This window comes from Anas platyrhynchos, chromosome 2, assembly GCF_047663525.1.
Source record: "Anas platyrhynchos isolate ZD024472 breed Pekin duck chromosome 2, IASCAAS_PekinDuck_T2T, whole genome shotgun sequence".
Taxonomy (NCBI): Eukaryota; Metazoa; Chordata; class Aves; order Anseriformes; family Anatidae; genus Anas; species Anas platyrhynchos.
The window spans coordinates 127,802,810-127,828,168 of record NC_092588.1 but is presented as its reverse complement, the minus strand read 5'-3'; the positions used below and the strand labels follow the sequence as shown (position 1 = coordinate 127,828,168).

General features: G+C 36.8%; 1 protein-coding gene across 21 annotated transcripts in view; it reads left to right on the top strand.

The window, feature by feature from the left end:
* Window positions 1–25,359, top strand: part of HDAC9 (histone deacetylase 9) — a 473,035-nt gene that overhangs the window by 352,926 nt on the left and 94,750 nt on the right. For 20 of the 21 annotated variants that reach the window (XM_038173868.2, XM_072033569.1, XM_072033568.1 and 17 more), the window contains 5 exons: window positions 7,245–7,352; window positions 18,666–18,721; window positions 18,976–19,063; window positions 23,485–23,604; window positions 23,927–24,024. In XM_038173868.2, coding sequence (XP_038029796.1) covers window positions 7,245–7,352; window positions 18,666–18,721; window positions 18,976–19,063; window positions 23,485–23,604; window positions 23,927–24,024 — 470 coding nt within the window. Of the gene's footprint in view, window positions 1–7,244; window positions 7,353–18,665; window positions 18,722–18,975; window positions 19,064–23,484; window positions 23,605–23,926; window positions 24,025–24,633; window positions 24,653–25,359 lie in introns of those variants that run through there. The other variant, XM_038173874.1, reaches the window with a different exon arrangement.

Here is a 25,359-nt window from a genome sequence, read left to right as displayed (position 1 = left end):
AGAGTACTCAGAGCTAGGTCTGTAAGTGCAGTAACATTTTTACAAGCATCTGGTGATATATGCCACATATCTGAGACTTGAATCTGGGCCTAAGTGTTTTATTTATGAGTTTTGTCTAAAAACAAGTTATAATCCACATCTAATCCATGCCATCCTCCCTCCATTCCCCCTACCAATGATGCACACATTGCTGTTTCATTAAGGTTTTGAGATCCTTTTGGGTGTTTAATGCATGCTTTCTAAGACCCAGAGATTCTAAATGTTTGTCATAAAAGGAAGTTTAGGAGAGTCAATGAATAAAACTACTTCAGAAGATATTGTTGTGTTCAGCTTTCAGCTTGATTTAGGCTGATTCTATTCTTATTCTTATTTTGAATACAAATAGATTTGTTTTTAAATACAGACATCATGTATTTACTGGATTTTTTACAAACCTCCATGTGAACTCCCTTTATAAGGAAATAGGGGTGCTGCACTTATTTATCTGAGGTGGACCACCTCCATCAATAACTATGGTAGGGATTCAATTTTTATTTTCTGCTTAGAAATGTTTTATTAGTATTTTCTGAAAATTGATTTTGTTTTATAATAGCTGTACAAGTTAGATCATTATTGGCAGGTAACACTTGAAAATGTTATATATCCTACATGTAGTAGGTACAGATACTGTCAACATTCCTTATTGCACTGTAAGAGGCTTTTGAGGTCAGTATTAATAGCTGCTAAAATTCTTTTTAAAAGTACATTTCCATGATTATTATAGCTGGTAAATTCTTCTGCAACTCAAACAACAATTCTTCTACAATTCAAACACTGCAGAGAAGCTGATGCAAAGCAAGTGAATTCCACCTTTTTTTTTGTTCAAGCAATGATCTGTGAAGATCCTTTGAACTATTCATCCCAGTGGAGTCTAAAGATTGCATCCCTTTCACAATTTGTTTGTAAATCATACTGGAAGTATGAAAAATTGATATTCTGGGTACTCCCTATGGCAGGCATTTTGGATTAAAGCAGTTGGAAAGACCTTTGACAAAACAAGTCTCTGATACAGCTGTAAAGTAACAGTAAAAATAAAGGAAGCTCTTGGTACATATTTTTCCTAAAGTAGCCCACTTTCACAAACTTCCTCTGTGGGGGATTTATGGAAGAGACGTCAGCCTTTTCTCCTTTGTTCCTTACTGAGTGATGTGGTTGACAGGCCATTCATTAGAGGTTGTTCCTCAGAGATGATGTGCGCACCTTCGCTTCTTTAGTCATGGTGAGATGAAACAGCAGCTGAGAAGCACGCTGAGGACCTTTTGCTTCTTAGTGGAAGTCACAGAGGTGATGAATGACCACGAGTACATCTGTAGGAGTGGGAAGTGAGAGCTGTGAGCGTGGCACCTGGGAAACTGCACTGCTCATGGTCACAAGCAACATATTCCAGACTTATATACTGGCATTCACTGGCACTAACTCTCTCCAAGAATGGCAGACTTGTTGCTGGAAATAAGAGCAAAATGCCACACGCAAGTTTCAGAGGTTGCAACACTTCAGGAAAACATTTCATTTCTATTTTCATGCCAGGGAAATGAAAAAACTCAGTGATGGAAACATGTTTGCTCTGGCATGAGTGGAAGAGTGTGAGACTGAATGCTTTTAAAACTAAAACAAAGGAATTTGCTCTGCAATACACAAGTTTTATTCAATTGTGGTATCACTAAATAGCTCTGTACCCTCACATATTATTCCTCGCAGAGGGCTTAATCAGTTTGTTTACTGCAAATAGCTACAATGTTGTTAGCTAACTAGGTTTTATTTACTTCACAGTTTTATAAGCATTTATATCTAAGGACAGCATTTTTTTTTATATAGTAGTTTTTCCAGATTCGTGTTGAAATATCACAACAGAAATGCATACTGAATTAACTTCCACGTAAGAATAGTTGAGCCCTACCTCTGCTCTTTAAGATAGGTGAAACAATAGTTTTAAACTGCTATGAATAACTGCTTCTTTTTAGCTTGTTGTGCAGGTTAGTGTACACATAGCACTGCTATCACTGGCCAAAATTTCCATAAGCAGGTAAATGACAGATTGTGTTTTTGAACTATTCTCAGAAAATAAGTAGAATATCTTTGACAGGGACATGTGGTAACTCTTGGAGGACTGGTTTTGATTTTTATGATGGCAACAACTGTGCAGAGAATTCAGAACAGGATGTGAGATTTAGTATATTTTCAATTCCTTTTAGGAATGAAATCAGAATTCCATTGTGGAAGCTCCATTTATGTTGAATAACAAAGTGTGTGTGTGTGTACATGTGTGTGTGACAGAGAGAGAAATGAAACTCTAGGATGCCTTGTCAGAATGTATCGTAGAGCAATAGCTTTGGCTCTCTTTTATATTGCCACCTAGTTATCAGTGAATGTGTATTTAAGACAACTTCAGAACTCACAGTTAATTATTCAAGGAAGGGAAATAACTCATACAAATGAATAAACCACACAGGGTGTGAAAAGTAGTAGGGTTTGTCAGACTGCCAGCAATATATCTGGTCAGCAGAACTGTGATCCAGTGTCCATTAGGCAGATCCTGTGACACTTCTGGAGGAAGGACAACTGAGGATGAGAAGTGCAGGGGAAAGGACAAGTTAAAAAAAAAAAAAAAGACAGTTATAAATATATTATAAGAATGCTGATGAATTATTATGCCACTTTTTGCCTCTCTGAGGTTCTAGATAGATATTACTAGATTAGATATTATAGGTAGCAGGACATGTAGCTTTTCCAGTTTTAGCAAATACGGGGATTTCAGAAAGGACCTTATGTAAACAGTCTCCCTCTCAGAAGCCTTCCCATGTCTTTCCTCTCCATCTTCACACACACACATACCACTACCTGATGAAGGCATAAGGAGTTGGTAACTTTCAAATTTATAGTCAGTCTATCTTAACATGAAATATTCTAGCCCTGAAAGTGGTACAGTACAAGGTTTCTATCTGCTACGTCTCTGCTGTTTCTTAGCTTGTTTTCAGTATGCTTAAAGTCTTCATTGTGAAATTCAAGTTATCACATTGGCACTTCTTGCAGGAAACATTCATATTATTCATATTCTTTCATTTTCTCTTTCTTTCTTTCTTTCTTTCTTTCTTTCTTTCTTTCTTTCTTTCTTTCTTTCTTTCTTTCTTTCTTTCTTTCTTTCTTTCTTTCCTTCTTTCCTTTCTTTCTTTCTTTCTTTCTTTCTTTCTTTCTTTCTTTCTTTCTTTCTTTCTTTCTTTCTTTCTGTCTTTCTTTCTTTCTCTCTCTCTCTCTCTCTCTCTCTCTTTCTCTTTTTCTCTCTTTCTCTCTCTCTTTCTCTCTTTCTCTCTTTTGTGTAAAGCAGGGTATTTCTGCATGCAGCACTTGAAACATTAGTAGCATTCACTCAGGAAAAGTTACCTACATTTCTTTTCACTTAAGTCATTCCTTTCCTCTTTAATGCCTCCACATCCACTTCAGGGACAGGTAGCTTAATTTCTATCATCTGTAGCTTTACAGAGTATTAGCTTTGCTACACATGCCAATGATTGAGCTATACTAGATGTGCTTGAAAAAGTCTACAGCCTACACTGCTCATTCAGGAAACTCGGACTGAAGTAAATCCATATGTGTGTTTAAAAGTTTAGTATTCAGATAGGGCTTGTGTTTTCTGGCTCTAGCTGTTATCATGCACAATCCTTCTTTGAAGAGCTGCAGTAGTGATAGGCTTTTTGATAACGAAATGTGTGGTATGCTCATAGTTTACCTCTGACATTTTGAGGCTTTGAAAAAGCATTCTTTTTCATTTTGGTTAGATATTCCAAATACTTTCCTACTCTAACAATTTTTAAAATGATTCTTGAATTAAAATAATGCATGTAACTAAGCAGAATTTCTCTGTTAGAACCAAACTACAAATCTGTATTTTTTGTAATTTTTTAACATCTTCTAAAAAAAATCCAAAATCAAGGGAGTTTTTATTAAATTCTTAGGCTACTCCAAAGCACTTACAGAACAAAAATAAAAGAAAAATAAAAAGTAAAAAAAGTTTATTAAATTCCATCTGACTTTATCATAGACTGTGATTTAGAAGCTATTACATTTGTCACAAGGTTATGCATACTTAGCACCTAGATGACTGTCAGATAAATTCGATCTATACCTGAAAGAGAACCAGAAATCATAATCCTATACTCTTTACTCATATAAAATCCAATCATTTCATCTCACAGGAATAAAAAGCATATCCAGTAGGATTTTACATAGTTGTATTTCATATACAGCATGACAACTAGGCCAGATAGTAGTTGTAATTTTAACAGATTTGCCACTTATATCACTGTATTACAACAGCAAGTTGCAAACAAAAAAATCGAATAACACACACACAAAAAAATAAAAATCTCTGTTTAAGCGCCTTTAATATTTAAGGTAATATATTGCATTAATAGAGAGATAAAATGGAATGGCATATGGATATTTTCTAGTTGTGACAGCTAAAGTTTTGGCTGTAGGATGAAAGTTTTCTAGGTTGTTCTTCAAGAGATATTCCTCAAAAATTCAGTCTGAATTTTGCATGACTATGGAACAGATTTTAACATCCAAATTTATAATACTTTACCTTTTCAGGGTAATTATATTCATATCAGTATGTTAGTTTTCTTATAATAACTCTGTACTAAGATATGCAGCTTCAGTTGGCTAACTCTGGCTTTAAGAATTTGCAGTTTGTTGTATGTACTATGCCCAGAAGATCAACTACAATATTCCCCAAGAGATCAGCTAAAATATCCTGAATTTCCTGTGTACTTTTAGGTGGTCATTTCTAAAAATCCCTTGAGAAATGCTATTTTGTCTCCTGATTGCCCTTTTACATCCAGTCCAGGTACAATTCTGTAATGAAGGGAATATTGTAGCAGAAGATATTTGGTCTCATTGTCCCAGTTCAGTCTCCTCACACTTAGCTGAAAGCGGAAAATGATAAATGCCGTATCCTGGCCAATACTCGGTGTTCAGCAGTTGGAGAAACTGCCGTCTCATGTGTCAGAGCAGACAACTGTCTTGAAGGGTGGGTACTCTCAAGCTGTGGTTACAATTTTAACTTAATCGGCCTTCCTGGAAATGAATCATAGTCCCTTTGAGGATGCAGACTCCTGCTTGTGCCCTGGTGTACCGAGCAGCTGCCACTGAATCATTTTCATCAGCCACTCCTTCATGTTATCCTTAATTTGCTAGCCATAAAAATGGCAAGAAAGTACTCCCTCCCAGCCCTCTTGTTGATACTTCTTTATTTAAAGTACTGCACTGTATTTTTCAAACTTTATTATGGTTTGATTAAATTGATTTAACCAATGACCTCTACTTATTTATTTCCTTATTTGTTTTAAAAATAAAATTGATTCACAGTTGCTTTAAAGCAGCAGAGAGAGAACCTGAAGTTCTGCCTAATGTTAAATACATCATGATATTTTTACTACTTGGTTTCTTTCTGGTTTCTTGCTGTAATTTCCTGAGCTACCTACTGATTTGTGTCTCAGGCTACCAATCTGCAAAACAAATTTAATAAATCATCCTGTATCAAGCTGATGATGCTAAATTGTGTTTAGACAACTTTTTGAGATTCTCAGACGAAAACACAATGTGTTGTTATTATTGTTATTCTGAACTTTGCAAGAACAGTCTAGGCTTTTTATTCAGGCCTATTGTGAATAGGAATTATTTTCATTAGTTCTGCTGCATGAACACAAAACTGATCAAAATGATAGAAAATTCAGGTTCAGCAAACTGAAAAACATGATCATTTTAGTAGTTTGAAATATAATATTATTGTAACAGTAATGGTGAAGACATTTGACAGGTGTAGAGAGAAGATCAAGCTTCTTTCTGTTTCAACTGACTAATCAGAGAATTCCTCAGAACTTCCACAGTTGAGCAGCATTTGCATCCATTTTCAATTATTCTTTTCTTTCTTTCTTTCTTTCTTTCTTTCTTTCTTTCTTTCTTTCTTTCTTTCTTTCTTTCTTTCTTTCTTTCTTTCTTTCTTTCTTTCTTTCTTTCTTTCTTTCTTTCTTTCTTTCTTTCTTTCTTTCTTTCTTTCTTTTTCTTTTCTTTCTTTCTTTTTCTTTCTTTAAGAAATTAGGAACAGAAGCTCCTGGTTCAAACTTATAACATGTCTCAGTGTACTTGGAAGTTATCCAAATAGCATCTGCCACAGTATTTTGTCTATCCCTAAACGTTTCTCTTTTCATGATAAATTTGTGCAGTATGATACTACTAAATGCACTTCCCATGGAGCATCAAGGAAGTCTGGCTGTCTCTCTAGATGTTTTTTTCAGACTGTTTCACACCATCATGTCTGCTTGGCATAGTAGCATAAAAGGGATATGCAACATTTCATCTATACTACGTTGTTTGTTTCTGCAAATAAATAGTTACTAAAAATATATTTCAAAAGTAAAATGTTGGGTTACTGATTGAAGCTGTAGAACAGTACTGCTTAGCTGTCTTTATAATATTTTATTTATATTTTACAATTAAAATATCTTTATTTTATCTTTATATTTTCATATAATGTTTAAGTTGTTATAAAGAGTGATCTAAAGCCTTTCAGTCAAAACTTAGCAGCCCATCAAAACTGGAGATACAGCAAGGGTGGTACTTCAATTTATTTCATTTTATTTTTTTGTCTATGGCAATGGTAAGTAGTGAAATTAAGCTAAACAGTGAATCATTGTGATTTCAATCGTTTAAAAATGATGCCTGCCTGGGTAAGAAAGAAAAGCTTTTACTGCTAATTTTAAAACACATCATGATCTGGGCTGCTGGTCAGTTTCTGTTGGCATGCTTTTTTGGGACAGCAGTGGCTTCTCCTGTGGGACCTCATGTCCCTCGCTGGCAGCCCCCCAACCCCACCAATGTAAGGACCCGGTGCAGGGCGTCCACTGGCCGGTGAGCAGGCCCAGCCTGGCCGATGTAATGCTGTTTGTAATGAGAAATCTAAACAGGGAATGGCAGCGAGGCATGACAGGAATGTGTTTCCATTGGAGAAGCCCGTGCAGAGAAAAAGCATAAGTAAAGCCATGTCCAGAAGGCCTTTCAGCTGGCCCGGACGGAAGACTGATGTTATTGTACACGGGCTGTCACGCTGCCAGCCCTCCCTCACGGGTTTGTTTTCTCTCATGCTCTCCCTCTCCCTTTCCCTCTCCCTCTCTCCCTTGCCCTTCTCTTGGGGCCGGCTGTTTGCTCAGGTGGACAGTGACACCGTTTGGAACGAGCTGCACTCGGCTGGGGCGGCACGCATGGCGGTGGGCTGTGTCATCGAGCTGGCGGCCCGCGTGGCCTCCCGGGAGCTGAAGGTGAGGTCCGGGCCACGCGGTGGGTGGGAGGCAGGGAGGTCCGGGGGGGCTGAAGGCAGGCCTTGTTCGCCCGCTCCGCACTGCTGGGTGGCGGGAGGGGAAGAGGGAGGATGGCCACCAAGGTGTGGCAGCCCCAGTGGCTCTTCGAGGTGGCCACTGAGCCTCACAGGAGATAGGTTTGCCATTGATGCTCTGAAGTAGTGCTGTTTTCTTCAGAGTGCTACAGCCTGAGGTGAAGTTACTTGTTGCGTGCATGTAGCTGGCAACTTGCTGTGGAACTGCCTTTTGAAGTGTGTGTTGGTTTTTTTTTTCTTTTTAATATGATTTAGTCACGTGCATGACCTCATGATACCACCCAGAGAGAGGGGAGGCAATTGGTGGGCAAACAGGTTGTCAGGGAAGAGGGACGCTGTTGATGAGGGGAGTAATGATCCAGAATACGCCTTCCCGTCAGCAGCTCCACACTGACTGTCCCTCATTGTTCTTCCTGGACAGCTTTTCTTCCCTATCTCCTTTCTGCACGATCCGCAAAGAACGATGTACAAAACCCAAATTATCCCCAGTCTAAACAATTTATAAAAGTTCCAGACCTGACGGACTTTGACATTTTATTTGGTATTTTAACAGCCCTATTTAAAGGTACACCATATGCAGCCTGGATGCAGTCTTGCCCCAATAAACATTGTTGGAGCTAACACGTCTCCTTAATGAAACTGTTTATACTCTTTCCAGTCCAAACACTAATGGATTCAGTCCTGTTTGCAAAATCAAGATAGGAATAAATATTTTAGAATTAGCATTATACAATGATTTTTTTTTCCCCCAAAATTCCGAAATGTAATGGAACTTGGGAATTTTCTTCCTCTATATCTGTCTTATTTCAGTCAAAATACATTAGCTACATATTAGGTGAAGAGTACATATGTTTATGTGTACATATATATATATATAAAGGGGTATAAAATATATAGGTATGTAAAGGAGCATTCAGTTAAAATACAGTATTATATCTCTGATCCAGTCAAATGTGATTACTAAACTTTTGCATTCAGATACTGAAATCATCAGCCAGGTGCTACACCAAGACACTATAATTTTTGAAATCTCAAATCAGGGAGAGGCATGTCCATATGGGATCTTGCACATCTTTTCTGATGGGCACTTCAGCTTTCAGGGTTCGGTAGGATTCAATACACAACTCTCTAAACATTATTCCCACACAACGAGAAGTAGGGCTTTTTACCCTTTTTTTTTTTTTTTTTTGGCCTTTGGTGACTGTAGGACATGTCAGTCTTTAAGATGATATGCAAGCAAATTTTGATAAGAATAGTGAGATATGCCCTGTGCACAGTTAGCCTAAGCAGTGTCTGCTGAGAATCTATACTGTTTATCTCTGTGCATTTGTGGTGTCTTTCCATGGTGTGATTGTGCTTGATTATTTATCTCTGTGATGGACAGATGGAAAGAATCAAACATCATCCACTGTGGGACCTTGGTTGCCGATGGAGTTGCAACAAACTGTAAATAAATACTTTAAATTTAATACTAATTTGTAGTTTACTGTAAAATTATTGTTGATCCTAAATAGAATCTTCATCTGCAGTGGAGAGGACTGGAACAATCTCATTCCTCCTCCAGCTGAGACATAGGTAATTGTTCAAAACATGTGCCAAGTCACTGTTTTACCCCAAATCATGAGGAAAGTAGGAATGGAAAACATTTGCTGTGAAAGCGAATCAGCAATACTCATGCCATTCCCAATACGCGTTTAACCTGCTACTGTACTTCCAGCATGAAGTCCAGTGGCTTACGTGCCACTATGCTGACTGTATGAACTAACAATCTGCATGTGGTATTTATAATTTAAAATGAAAGAAACCCATGGAAAAGTTATTAAGGCCTGGCTGACAGAAGAAAAACATGCTAGCAGAAGTTCTGGAAATAAACTGATCCTGATATTTTTGGGCAGAATCCTCGTATGTTTACTTTGTCACTGCATACAAACCTGGATTTTGCTCAATACTCTTATATAGTAAATTGTATCAGGGGATTTTTTGCAGTGTATTCTGAGGCATTCTACATGGTGTTCACATGTGAATTTAGGTAGCTGTGAGATTTTAGCCCTACAGATCTGTATGTGTCAGTCTACATTTATGATGACTTTACATATTGCTTTTTGATCTTGCTGCAATTCTTCCTCTAGAAACATACATGTTGCACTGATCAGCTGTTTCTAGTACAGGTAAAATGCCAATTCTGTAGCATACTTGTAAAGATCTGAGAGGAAGTAAGTGAAGCTGACCACTTTCATGTTCATTCATTGAGCAAATATGCATGTGAAGTAACCATCTGGGGCCTGTACTGTGAGCCCTGAGTGGGAGGATTAAGCTGTGATGGGAATCTGGAAAGGTCTGCCACAGCTTCAGAATCTTTGGATGACAAAAAAGGCCTTCCAGAATTGTGCATAAGCTATAACAGCTCTGCAGCATGTAAACAGCAAGATGAGAGCAAGTAAGGAAACATGCTGTAATTTTTCCCTGGCAGTTTATAGTATGGATTGTTATCAGATGGTGCACTGTCAGTTTGATGTCACCTTAAGAAAAATACTAAATTATGAGACAGGACACACAGATTTGTTCTGAAATCCCACAGTTGCCTGAGAAGAGCTGCATGTCCTGCAGTTCACAGTGGCAGACTTAAAATACAGAGCAGGGAATTCCCACAGGGCAGTGATTCAGACTGCAGCAGCAGAGGCAGTGGATTATCTACCCAGTGCAATGGAGAAAGAATCATAGAATCATAGAATATCCCGAGTTGAAAGGGACCCACAAGGATCATGAAGTCCAACTCCTGGCACCACACAGGTCAACCCAAAAATTCAGACCATGTGACTAAGTGCACAGTCCAAATGCTTCTTAAACTCCAACAGGCTTGGTGCAGGCCCAGCATAGGTGCCTTCCTCTGAAACAGTTCTGGAGACATCAGGGTAACCTTAGAGTAAAACTTTATAGAATAGACAAAGTTTGAGACAAGAAGCCTCAGGAATGAGACATTGAAGTAATTTGTTTTAGTGCTGTTTAGATGTAAGAATTACCAAATTTGTCAGTGTAGCTGGGTGTAAGCTGCTCAAACATTTCTTACAGCTTGATGAATCAATGCATATATTTTTGTAAAGTCTAACAAGGTTTTCCTAAAATAAAAGTGAATATAATATTTTATTTTATGGGTATGTATGCAGTCAATTTAGAAAAACAAACAAACAAACCACCACAGGATTTACAGTACTGGAGACAAATGTCCTCCTCACTGCCTGGAGTATAGAAAATAACACAGACTGTCCCATACTGACTGGCATCTGACATTTAAACTCCATTTTAGGAAGGAAACAACTTTTCAATTTCCATGCTTACTCCAGTCTCTGCTGACATTGCTTGCATAAAGTGATATGACATTTAAACTCCATTTTAGGAAGGAAACAACTTTTCAATTTCCCTGCTTACTCCAGTCTCTGCTGACATTGCTTGCATAAAGTGATAGTAGTATCTCTATGCTGTAAGTATGTGCTGCTAAGAAAAATGGTAAGTCTACAAAATCAATTGTGAGCCTACAGAGCAATTGAGGGATTCACAGCACAGTCGGACGTGAGTCAAAGTAGTACACAAGGCAAAAGGTTCTCTACTTTATTCTGAATTTCCTGAGTCTGCCAGTCCCATTTCACATAGGTCTTTTCAGAACAGCAACATTTTGTTCATCTGATTTGGACAGTGTTCAAAAACTTGCCAAGAGTTAGAGTTCTCTCCACCATAGTTCAAACCTCTTGTGAGACATCAGGTTTCTTTGATCTTCCTGACAAATGGCAAAAGCATCAATATGACAGTGCTAAGGATGTAAAACAATAGGGTTTACTGAAATTCTGCTGCTGCTGTAAAAGTAAATTGGTTAGAGGGGGAGGCTGGTTTTTCTATTATTATTATTTTGTTTTTATTTATTTTTTTTTTTTGTTAATCAAGACAATCCCCTTCTCTGAGGAGACTTAATTCAGGATGTTTTTAATTTGATTATATCAGGTAGGTAAAATCACCTATCAAAATTAAGGATTTTTTGGGTTTGTTTAATAATATAATGAGCATTCATTGAGATCAATTTGATACTCCTTTGAGATAATTTTAATAGAGAATAAAGAATCACACCAGTGAAATATGTAGTATGATAAAAGTGATGTTTTACTGAGCCACATGCTATGTTTTTCCTTTTTTCATGAGTTTATTTGCATGTTTGATGGATGCCATATTAACAATATTACCATATGATGAGATGAGCTTAAAGATTACATGAAGGTTGCCCTTTTTCAAGCTTTTTATAAGTGAGGAAACCTGGTGATGGCTGATGGGGTATTTATATTTTATGTCATCACTGTCACAGCTCTCCCATCTAACTGATTTTGCTCTATCTGCCTTTGCTCTTTTCCCATTTCCCAAAGAGATTTGTGTAGATGATTTTTGCTATTATGCTGGCTAACCACCTTTAGTAGAGTGGAGTACGTGGAACTGGGTGACTGTAGTTCCAATGTAGACATTAGATATACCTAATAAATAATTTCAACACACAAGAGAAGTCTTATGATATATTTCTTGATATTTGGGAAGTAATGCAGGTAGTGCCCTGCATATGATTTCTTGCACATGGAATTATTTGTCTCTAGTCTCTCACTAAGGTCAGTTACTTCAGAAAGAGGGTCCTAAAAATCTCCATCTGCAGAGAGAGCATTTTTTTCCTGAAGTCATTATGGAAAATAACAGGACGGTTGTCTTTTAAGGATCTCCTTCCTCTCTTGCATGGCCACAATAGAGACGTGCTAGAAAAAGAGAAGGAAATGGTGCATACGGAGACTCAGGCTATACAAACCTTCTGTAGGACCTGAAGGCAGCGCTTCACTTCACAGCGTCCCAGTCAATGCCCGACAATAACTAAGCAGATTTGAGGACCATGTGGCCTAATGGTTTGGCGGCACTGGAAGATGCCATCCTTTCCTGCCCTCCCCTTTTTTTTTCAGGCCCCCTGACCCTGCTGCTTCCCATACATCAGCTCTGATGCTCACCTCACCTCACCTCACCTCACCTCACCTCACCTCACCTCACCTCACCTCACCTCACCTCACCTCACCTCACCTCACCTCACCTCACCTCACCTCACCTCACCTCCTGCCCAGTGTGCTACTTCACTCGTAAGCATCTATGCACAAAGAAACTCTCCCCAATCCTGTGCAGCAGGTACTTCTAAGGTGCATCTAATACTACTAAGAAGTCGAAAGTCAAATAAGTGATAATGTTAGTATGATAATTTTGTAATAATTGTACTTTGCTGTCTAATGTCCTTCAAAATACTATTTATTCTTATAACAGTTGTTTTATTGTGGTCTGTTTTGTGAATATTAATTGCATCTTGTTGTTTTGGTAACAAAATTTGCATTTCTTTGTCTGTTGCTTTATATCTTACAGTTGACTAGCAGAAAATAAAATAAAAGAAAAGATATCAGTGAAAAAAGTAATTTAAAAAGTGTACATCTAATAAGAACCACCCTATGCACTGGGAAATTAATTTCCATCAGAATGGGCAACTCAGTCCCAGAGCAGACTGTGGTACTAGTGAAAATCCAAAAGGAGCATTTCTGATGGTTTTTTTCTCCAGTTTCAGATGTTCCTATTCAGTACTACTACAAGCTGGAATTAATTATTTTAAATACAGTACCTATAATAAGGATTATTCTATAGTTTACTTTGAATATCCTTTAAATATGTCAACATTGGTGATGGCAACACTCTTTTCTGTGATAGAAACACATAAGTGCCATATATTTTTAATTTGACAAATTTGAAACAGAAAAGACCTACATAGTAAACTGTCAAGAGCTGGTAGATTTCATATTGTTATTCCTTAAAAAAAAAAAAAAAAAAAAAAGTTTGAATGAATTAATAAGCAATTCTGCAAAAAAAGCACTCAAGAAAAAAAAAAAAAAAAAAAAACATAAATTAAGAGAGACCTTGCATCTATTTCAGCTGAATCGAGAGAAGCACAAGTTCCTTTTCTTCCTTATCGTGTGTGTGTGTGTGCAAGTGCAAGCACACACATGTGTAGAGTTGCCCTGTTGGTAGTCAGGGGTCATTTAACAGAATAAAAGCAGTTGAAATGAGTTTCCTCCGAACCAGAATCTGATACATTCCTGGAATGGTTCTTTCTGATATGTCAGGTTGAATCAATACCAAAATAAATCTCCTGCATTTGGTCATTGTTACTCTGCTGTCTTTGTGATTCCTGAATAACTTGAACCTGAAACTCTAATTCCAAATGTGCTTGGTTATTACTGACTTCAAGGTCTTTGTTACACAAGGCTATGGAAGAATCATAAGGTAAATTGTACTAGTCTAGTGAATAAACAGGATTAGCTTAATTAATACCCCCTATCTCATAATTTTCTAGTCTTTATAGTATTCCATGTAAAAATCACTCATTCCTTTTTCCCAGCTCTACTGCTTTTATTAGATCAAAAATTACAATGAACTGCCTTTCTAAAGACATAACAAAAGAAAAGGGGTGAGAAGTGTCCTCCTGGCCCTACAGTGTCCTTCCTCTGGTAATATTTCAGGCCAACAAATTTCCGTTCATGCTGGAACAACAGCAAATACCACATAACTCTTCTGGTTATGTAGGAAAATCTCCTTTCCTGGGAGTTGCCCTGTGCTCAGGTGGCTCCTAGACAGCTCTCGTGCACGTTCTGCCCTACCTTCATTTCACAGAATCACAGACTCACAGAACTGTAGGGGTTGGAAGGGAACTCAAGAGATCATCAGGTCAAATTTCTCACGTTCTGCTCTATAACACTCTCCCTCTGCCTTACAAAAAATTCTAAGCAATTTGTAGCAGCTACAAAGGGAAGCTTTTTTTTTTTTTTTTTTTTTTTCCTGCTACTCAGACTCAGAATTTTTAACAATGTGTAGCATGGAAGAACAGTCATAAATGAATGTTTATTTTACTAGTTTTAGAGATACGATTGATAACAACCATCAAAGTTACCAATAGAGTTTTTTAGATAGTACTTTATATTCTTTGCTTTTACAAAGTTACCAAATTACAAAATTTTATATGGAACTATCTCTTAGAAACTTTATCCCAGCAATTATGGTTATATTTATATCTGAATTACTATTATTATTTCATATAGTAGTACAACTTTAATTATATGTGTGGTATGCAACCTATCTCCATGACCACTCTGTTGTTAAAACTGTTTGTCTGCATTTTTTCCCAATATAGTTCACACTAGTTGTGGCTAAAGAGGCTGTCACAGTTGTATATATGTCAGCCTGGAAGCACCAACTTTTCATATATATTCTCCAGTGCAATCCTTTTAGACCTGCAGGAAAGCAAACAGGGAACTCTTTGTTTCCATCAGAGTTAAACATTTAACGCCCATTTTTGTGTTCTTGGCCTCTGCTAGCTTCCTCTGCAAGACAAAATGGTATTCCCTCATGTCCATTACTGTTTTCTTGGCAAATCTACATGCTGCTAACACTGCTGTGTTAAATCATGGGTTCTTGTTCACTGCATTCGTAGACCCCCAGGGCCAGATACTGGCTCCTGCTCTGGCAGTATGAATAGCTTGTAAAATTGTCCCAAACAGGTACCTGAGGATTGCCTCGCTCTTACACCATTCTTATTCTTACCCTCCCTGCTGGATGGCATAGCTTGGGATCATGTTACAGCAGAAGTGACCTGGTAAGAATATGGTTATCTTCTTCAGGGTACCATTTCAAGGGATTTTTGTAGGCAGCTGGGGTTGAAAGCAGCCCTGATGTTTGTTATTGTAGGAGTTAACTGAGTCAGAGGTAGTAGGAAGGTTAAAGATGGCACTAAGGCCACTTCAGGGTTTGCATCCTGTCAGGTATACTCTATGGAGTACCTTTTAAATTTAAAGAAATGCCATTCTATATAACTTTATAATGACACCATTTTTTATATATATATATATATATATACATATATATATATATACATATATAAACATAAGGAATATCAATTCTGACAGAAGGAATGGATACATTTCTGTATAATAACTAAAGCAGTTTCAACAAAGAAATGAAGTATTAGTTTCATTCACTCCTGACTCTAATGCTTGTGCACAGTGAAGCAAAAATAAACCCTTCCACGAAAAACAAGTGGCTATGAATGCCACGTAAAAGCACTGCTAATTTTAAGACCTATGGGTTGTATTTGTTAAGGGATTTACATGTAGACATGTAGAAAATAAGAGACTTTAACACCTGATTTTGGATAATGTAGAGCTTCTAGTGCGGTTCTGAATTAGGTACCTGGTCTCCATATGAAATAAACAGAGGTTCCTGAGAAAGCTGTCCTTGATAACGTGTAGCTACAATCAGCTAGTGCAAGATATTTTCCTGACAGTTTTCTTTTCAAAGGTATGTAGTTGTGAACTTCGAAGTAGAATCACAGAGTGGTTGAAGTTAGAAAGGACCTGTGAAGGTCGTATGGTCTACAGTAGTTCCAGCCTGTCTCTCAACATGCCCGGAGTGCCCGATTGGCTGGGTGGCTTTTGGTCTACTTGGAATCTGGGCAGAGTAAGCTCCCATTGTCCAAACAGGGGAAGAGTGATTGACACCTTGCCATAGTCACCATGTGTTGCTCTAGGGAAAAAGTTCCTAGCTTTGGTTTTATCTCCTTTTGTCACAGAAACACCAGAGGAGCTCTGCTGTAGATAGTCAGTCCAAACTGTGGAGCAACCGTGTTATTATGTTGTTTTGAGTGCTTGTTTTGTCAGGGTCCAGGAAGAGGTATAGTAGGTGCCCAAGCATGATGCGGCTCAATGTTCTGACCCAGCATGCTACAGAAATAATCAACTGTATCACCAAATAAAATGAGGCCACAGTATGGGGATGTACACCTTTCTTCTTTGGAAGCCAAGAGACTCTGGAATAAGGAGACTGGAAAAAGTCTAATATTTTTTCTTAGTTTTTATTTAAGATCTAATTCTGCAATATATTGCAATATCTTTGTGATTTTATTTATTATTTATTTATTTATTTATTGCAATTTATAAACTGAGTTTCAGCAGGTTTCCCTTTGTTCGTTGTTCAAATATGTACAGATTTTAGAATATGACTATTCAGGCTTTACTCTTTACCCTCAAATTTTACTAGAGGTAAGCACATAATGACACAGACATGAATCCTTTTTCTAATGTTCATGTCTGTCAGTCAGTTTAATGTTCTGTCTACATATAAGGTGTCTGTATCCTAGTATAAATAAGGCTCTGTACAAAAATGCTTTGAATTTATGTGTGTTGGCTTCATTTTCAACATATTCCTCTGTGTTACTCTTTCTATCTTTAAAGCAGATTTTTGCCTTTCTGTCTACTGTTCTGAGCTCACTGTCTGGTATTTAAATATTGCCTAACTAAGTGAATTCATGTTCTCTTGTGTGAATACATGGTGTGTTTGTGCAAATCTTAAAAGTAGAAGAAACAAAGTGTTTTATCAATTGCATGAAAGTTGCTGTTAAAACTGTATGGTAACTAGTTTTTGGTGTTTGGTAGAATTTGATTACCTTATATGCCTTATCAATGTAGTGTATGCATTGTATCTAAATGTGAGTTTATAAAATAACTTACTGCAACATTAAAAAAACAAACAAACAAAAAAAAAACACCATAATAAATGTTCACAACACTAAAGTAAATGTTCTAGATGCCCATGGAGAACCAGAATAGCTTACTTAAGCTCTGGTAGAAGAAAATAAGCCAGCTATAACTAAACAATACTTCCAAACAGTGTTGTCAAAATAAGGAAATAGAAGAGAGAAGTCTAAAGAATAAATGTTATGTCAAAAAGAGCAGTGTCAATTTTTTTTTTGTGTTTGTATTTTCCCCCATAAAATTCTCCCAGATACAACAATCTTAATTATATAGATCTTTTGGGGTTGCTGATAAAGTTAGACAATAATGATCTGTGAGCTGAGGGGCAGCTGTACTCGTTACATGTATTTTTTTCCAAATTCTTACAAATATTGAGGAAACAAAGTATGGGTAGCACAGAGCTCTTTCCACTAATGCCCTCTTCTCTGAGTGTTCTTCCACTTATTCATCTGTACATTCCTCAGCATACACATACTTTATTTTTCATAAATGCTAGAAGAGACATCTTTACAGAATTCTTCTCTAAGTCATATTTTATGTAAAAAGCAACTCAGGAGGATCAGCATTTTAGCTGAGTGTAAAGCTGGTTTGATTCTGAAGACTAGTGCAAGCCAAAATGCCTTTTTTTATTGATGCTGTGTTTGATCTATAAACAATTTATATTTCACCTTATATTTTATAACCAATTTATATTTCACCTTAGCTGAATAGAAGAGATTAACAGTCTTGACTAGTTGAAATAAAGAGCAAATTTGATGAAGTAATGTTGTTACTTCTGAATCTGGCTTTTTAAAGAGAAATTTGATAATACACACCTTATGATGCACTGCTTCCTGAATATATAATCTAACTTTCTGAACAGAGCTACTTTACCAGTATTTCTACATTTGCCCCTTACCTTACTGCACCATGAAGTGGGAAGAGTTCATTTTTCTTTTATCTCCAGTAGCAAAAAAAATATTGATCATCACTAATCCTACTACTGTCTTTTATAAACGTTTCTATACAATTTCAGAATGTGTATTAGAAATTGACTTTAGGGAATGTATTAAGCTTGTGAGACTGGCAAGTTCCCAAGTTTAATTCATAGTCTGCAGAAATATGGGATATTCATTGCCATCCTTTTTCTACTGTTAGGATTTGTATGTGTGTGTGTGTCTGAATTTATCATTTAGTCCATATAGGAAGTAGGGTCAACACAGTAATCATTTAAAATTTATACCTCAAGCTGCTTTTAGTTCAAATTTTCTCAATCTCAAACAATGTAAGGTTACATGAATTTAGATCAAGAATGGGTTCGTCCTCTCTGCTCATGTTTAAATTTGAATTCTTGACTTCAGAATTGACAACAACAGCTTTCTTTTCCTCCTGTTTAGGTTGTGTTGTGTGTGTGCGTGTGTATGTACGCACATGTGCATATTTATATGAGATTATATGCCACTATTCTCAAAAATATTATTTCTGACAATACTATGAAAGGGTGATTGGACAGAAAAAGTGCTTAAGAGCCTCAAATACATTTCAGTCCAGTCTGCCTGCTGCTCTGTTTTGCACTGAGTCAAATATTTTTTTAAGCTGATAATTGAAAACCTATCTTGTTCTTACAGAATGGTTTTGCTGTTGTAAGGCCCCCAGGCCATCATGCTGAAGAATCAACAGCCATGTAAGTACCAGGGAATATTGCCCATCTTGGAGCACTAAGGTTACTGGCAATCACCTGTGTTGTGCATGTCTCTGAAGAACTGTAATTGTTAGCAGATGACTGAAAAGGCTTTCTAGGTACTCCCAGAAGCAGATTTATGGCCTCAGAGATCATATAGCTTTTTTTTTTTTTTCTTTTTAAACGCTCTGAACATTATTTATAGCTGTTTTCCTGACTGATTTGCTTTCTTATTTCTGTTCTTCCCTATTCCACAGGGGATTCTGCTTTTTTAATTCAATTGCAATTACTGCCAAATACTTGAGAGACAAGCTGAATATAGGGAAGATATTGATTGTAGATCTGGTATGTATTCTTGGCAAGCATCGCACTTTTAGTGCATCTAGATAAAAGATAATGAATTTGTATTTATATGTCAGACCTTCCTGCTTTTAATACCTACAAGTAATAAAGGTGTGCATTTCCTCTGATTTTGGGAACTCATTAAAGCCAGGATGGCAGTACTGAAGCCATAAACATCTATGTTTCACTTTAATGGTGTTAACTGCAATTTAATGAGAAGAAGGCATAGATCAGGGCAACTTTTATGGTCCTTAAATGAATTGATACTTCCACCGTTAAAATAACCCTACAGAACCCAAGTTTACTTTTCCCTACAGAATACAAACTTTAAATAGTCAGATGTGCTTTAAAGAATGTTGTTGCTTTGGTAACCAAATTGGCCACTTCCCCCAGCTAGCAATGATTCGACTTGTTGTGTACCTTCAATATTATTAAACAAATCAACAGGTCATTCCCTCTAAGAAGTTTTCAATTCATGTATACCAGCTTTTGATGGTTCCCTGAAGGAAAGCTACATGATTAAAAATACACTTCATTGGATTAGTCTTGTGCAATAGAAGGCATTCTTACACAATGCTTAATAGTTTTAACAAATGGATTATTTAAATGCAGATGACATTTGGCATGTTGTCTGTATTATTTTCATGAATAATGAATTGGAGCTCTGCTTTGCACTTAAAGGATCAGCTCAATGTACAACCCAAGGAAAGTTGAATGCTGATTTATGAGCACCATTTTTGTTTTCTTACAGTTCATGAGGAGGTGTAATAGGGTGTCTGACAAAGCATAGACAGGAAATGAACCCTGGCATCAAAACCTAACCTGTTACATCTGCACTTAATTAATTTTTGCAGGTGATAAAAGATTTAAAGACAAAATATGTTAAAGGGTTTTTGAAGTGCAGAGCTTAATAGTCTAAATCTTGTTCATATCTGCACTCATAATTAAATCTCATTGTGAAGTCATGGCCTTACCATCTAGCACTTTTGTTCAGTTAAACATGCGTACTGGTTGTTGAAGAGAAGCAGAGAAAGGGCGAGTGTGGGAGAAGGAATGGCAGGGGAAAAATGAGTGGTAGAATAAGTATATGGGCAGGACAGATATTCTTAGGTTGTTTTTTTACAAACATTTCTCAGAGTGTTCTACTATCACATAGGGTCATAATTAAAAACTGCAACAAACCAGTACTTGTGAAAAAAAAATCACTTCCACTGTTTTTGTAGCCATTTGCTGACTTGAATTTTGCACTTCATTGAGTTTTACTGCTATAAATGCTAGCCAAAAGTGAACTCTATGTTTATTCTTGTTTTTGAATAAGAAAAAAATATTTGATTTTTTTTTGGTGAATGTTTCTGTCTTTTTTACTACAAGTGTTACATTCACCTAGTCAAGAACAGAAATCACTTCCATTTCACTTACACAACCAATAAGTACTCAGGAATTCAACACTGATTTTGCAAGGCAAGGTTAAATGTATATTACCTGTGCAAATAATAACCTGTGAGGCTGCCTATGCTTACCCAGGAAAGTAGATCAGCTCAGCCTCTTTCTGATTCTGTTCCATTGGTTGAAATAACTCCGCTTGTGAAAAGACAGAAGTATATGGCTGATAAAGATTACTTCATTCCTGGAGCAATTGCAGTCCCTAGCCTGCTCCATGGTCAGTGCAATAATGCACAAAAAGTCATATGGAAAATTTCTTATATATAGGCAGACTAAATGAATGAATAAATTAGTATTTATGTCTCTATGTCCGCTGATAGATTTTTGAGCATCTGAAAGAAATAATGGAATTACAGATGTTAGATTTGGAATTAATATTTGAGATCATATTTTGATAGTTACTAGCACAGCAGGACCCCATGCTGTTTGGCAGCTGTACATGTTACTACTACATGTATGTTAATGTTAAATGTGATGTTCAATCCCACACATTAAACTGTATTCTAATTACAAATAAAGTGTAGTCTTTGTAGCTGCTATGTGTTCATATAAATTCTTAACATTTAAATTTTTAATCTTTCCTTTTTTTTTTTTTTTATACACAAAAATAAAAGATCTCTCTGTCAGCTTTTCTTTCCTCATTCTACCTTTGAATAAATCTCTGTTTTATGGATTTATGTATCCTGAATACATTTGATATATTAAGTGCAGAATCTAAACATATTTCCCATATGGTAACATCCACAGTCTTAAACAGCACATTCCTTTGTCTAAACAGAGAAGTTAATGCTCTTCAAAACAGAGTAACCTTTGGTGGAATTAAAGTATAGACAAGAAAACTAGCTTTGAGATGCAAATAATGAAAAAAAAAAAAAGAGGAAAAAGAAAAAAAGACAGAGTTCTCTTGTCATTTCATGGAATCACAGAGGAGGAGACCTCCAAGATCACCTAGTCCAACCTCTGACCTAACACCAACAAGTCCTCCACTAAACTAATTAGTTTTCTTGTCATTTGAAAACTGTTATAGCAAGAATATATCTGTAACCCCAAATATGCTAGGAAAATAGACTATTTAAAATCACAAAGTGAAGTACTCTTACATTTTTTAAGCATGGTGCTTACAGATGTATCTATATGGCCAACATTGTTCCTCAGATTCTTGTTGCATTCCTGGTCCCAAAGTTATCCATACCTGCAAATATACTAGCAAGATCTGAGTCTGTTTTGAAGTAAACCAATTAATTCTGTCCCAGAAGAAAACTGGATGTTGTTCTGGGATTAGGCTGCATGCCAGCTTTGACTTCATTTGCCAGTCAAAACCTAATAATACTATGCTGGCTGCCTTCAAACCTCCAACACCCTCACACCAGTGTGTGCTACCTTGCACCCCCAACGTGTTACATTTAACCTTGCCATTACGCAGTTTGGCTGTGACTTAATCCTTGTGTTGCTTCAAGGACTTTCAACTGAGGGAAAAAAAAAATAAAAAAATTAACTGTTATAATATTACCCTATATATGTCCCAGAGGGGTCCAAGTCAAGCACAATGCAGTACAAATGAGACTTAGTCAATGTAGAGAGTCCTGAAGAATGTCAGAGAGAATCACGGGCTACATCAGCTGGCAAAGACCGCATGAAATGGGCAGTGCTTGCTGTGCTGTTGGCAGCATAGACCTAACTTGAATCTTCCTGCAGTATAGGTATTTTGAAGAAAATGTGATCATCGTTATCTCTGATACTAAATTCAGTTCAAACCTCATAGTGTTTGTAAAATAAATAGTCTAGTTGATAATGTCACCATTTAGTGTACTTTGTCCTTTTGAATTCTGTCTTTAAGTCAGAAATTTTAAAGGGATCAGCTAAATGAGGAGAATCAACGATATCTCTAACTTTCCAACTTCTTACAAATCCCAGTGAAAAAACTTACAATAAAGGCTCAATTTTCCTCTACAAAAAGGCAAGTGGATTTTCCATTTTCACTTGTAAAATTTCATGTGTGCCTAACTACATATTACAATAGTAGAACTGTGAAAACAAAATTAAAAAATATGAAAAGCCCATATTATCAGCCTTTATTATACAGATATACTGCCAGCATTTCTTTTCCAATATTTTATTTAATGACAGAATTTCTTTTCAATGGTGTTATATAATGTTTGAAATATGGAGACTGGCCAAGGTCACTCCTTGATTGTGGAAGGCACCATCCTATCTGCCAGATGATTTAATAGCTAATGAGATCATATTCCTCTGTCTTCAACTGTTGCCGTCATGATTTTGCAAAAATGAAGTATGAAGTCCTTTCCGCATCTGGCATCTCTTTTGATGTGGATCTAACTGCTGAGGGACTGCTAACTGAACTGAATGTTTCAAGAAAGCCAATTTACTCAGCTGGTCGCAGAGCCTTTGACCTCAATAGTGGAACTTGGCAAATCAATGAATACACTTATGTTTAGTGTTCTGTCAAGAATTGTGAAAAAGCTCTGTAAACCATAGATCCTTCTGCAAAATACTAGTTTGTAGTTTAAACATTAGTCTTTCTTCAGAGGCCAATGAGGCTAGTTAATTAAGCCTGAGGGGTTATGAACTGTTGGCAGTTAATAAGTCATAAAATTCCTCCATAAAACAGGATGCTAGATTCCATCACTGAGGCAAGGAGTACAAAGAGCTGGTGTATAAATATCTAATTGTACAAAAGGACTGGGATTTCTCAATGACTGCTCATCTGGAGTCTCCAGGGCACACTCGCTATGGTTTCCTGATTTTTAGAAGCCAGTTTAAAAAATGAGTGCATTAAAGAGTAATTTGCCTGAAAGTTCAGGAAGTATGGGGTGGTGAAGGGAGGGGGAAAGGGAAAGACAAAAGGAGGGCAATGGAGAGGGAGAGAAAGAGAGAGAAAGGGGGTAAAAGAGAGCAGAACTGAGCTCTCTAGACTGAGTTGGACATTATTACATTTGTCATCTGTTTTCTTTCTCCTTTAGGATGTTCACCATGGCAACGGTACACAGCAGGCTTTTTATGCTGACCCCAGCATCCTGTATGTTTCCCTCCATCGCTATGATGAAGGCAACTTCTTCCCCGGCAGTGGAGCCCCAAATGAGGTTAGGTTTATTTCTTTAGAGCCCCATTTTTATTTGTATCTTTCAGGTAATTGCGTTGCATGATTACCCCTAATTTTCTTGTCCTTCTCTGGTTCTTTAAATTACACCAGATTACCAAATTGTCCACTGGGAGCAGGGGACCAGTGGAAAACAAGTGCATAACCCAGAGCAGTCCTTGTCAAACAAGGCTGTGCTGATCTGACACATTGTTTGATGTTTGTTTCTAAAGAACACTTCAGATGTTTTCCCTCTTTCCCCCTCTCTTTTCCTTCTCTTTTTTCCTCCTTTTTATTTCTTCTTCAATTTTCTTCCTGTTTTTCAGGTTGGAAGTGGCCCAGGTGAAGGTTATAATATAAATATTGCTTGGACAGGTGGCTTGGATCCTCCTATGGGTGATGTTGAATATCTCACAGCATTCAGGTTGGTACCTTTTTCTTTTAAAGTTGTGAAAACCAGTGGTAGAACACAAACACATAAATAAAAACTAATGTAATTTTGAAAGACAGGAGAAATGACCCATGGTGAAACTAATTTAATACTGGTATCCTGGTATTTGAAAGCTTAGTAAGCTTAATATATGGGTTATTCAATTTTTGTGGTCACCCACTCAAAATAGAAAAAAAAATATCTAACGATTTAATCAGTTGCTCATTTTATCATTATCGTATCATGGCAGTAAAATGACTTTCAGCTTGCTAACTCCTCTACGTACAAAATTCAAACGCAATCATTGATATCTGGCACAAGAGAAATACTGTTCACATGGATTGCAGTTACATGTAAGTATAGCACGTACAAAGTAATATTAAGTATGGTCTAATCTCAGCATTCCTCATTAGCTTGAAATTTTTACCATGGTGGTTCCCAGAGATTTGACCAATTGTAATTTTCTGTGAATTTCAGTAAAATGCTAGTTACTAAAAAGTAAACAATTTTGAAAGTTCTCAGTAAGAATGACTGGAAATGCTGCATGCTGTATTTCTCTTCATTTTCAATAGCTCATTTTAATTAAGTTTTATTCTTTCATAGGTGATGCATCATAATCTTTAGTCTTATTGTCATGGAACCAGAGGAGATAGAGCCAGTTTGAAACATACTTTTAGTCTTCCAGTAGTCCCATCTTGCATGCATTGCTTCACCTCATTGTTGAGCAGTCCAGTGGAAGGATTTAGTGAACACTGGCCTCTCAAGAATGGGCAAATATTACGTCTGAAAAGTAAACTTTCATTTAGTGAAAGCTGGTATGAAGAAAAGGCAATGAGACAACACATCTATTTGATCACCTCCAAGAAGTAATGCATTTACCTTATATAGCTTTTGACCCATATTCTATTCAAAATACATCACAAAAAGTATAAACTCACTTTTGCCTTTTTTTCTCAAGCACTCCTGTTTAGGCAATTAAACAACATGCCAAGGATCTGATAAATAACACACCTGAATTTAAAGTCCAAACCCTGGACCTGCACACAGAGTGGCCCAACACATTCACACTGTTACACTGTTATTGTGAAAAAGGTTTGAATTTTATTTACAACATTTGTCTGTAAGTAAAAAGAGTCTAAACAAATAGTCAGTGGCATGCTTTAAATTTTCTATATTTCAGTATTCCCTCAGGCTCTTTCCAAGATCTGTTGTATTCTTTCTTGAGATTTTATGGACTGGATGGTTCAAATCACTGGTATTGGTATCTGATATTAATGTTTGGTATGATCACTCCAAAATTGCTGGTTTGTATCTGACCTATCCCAATAA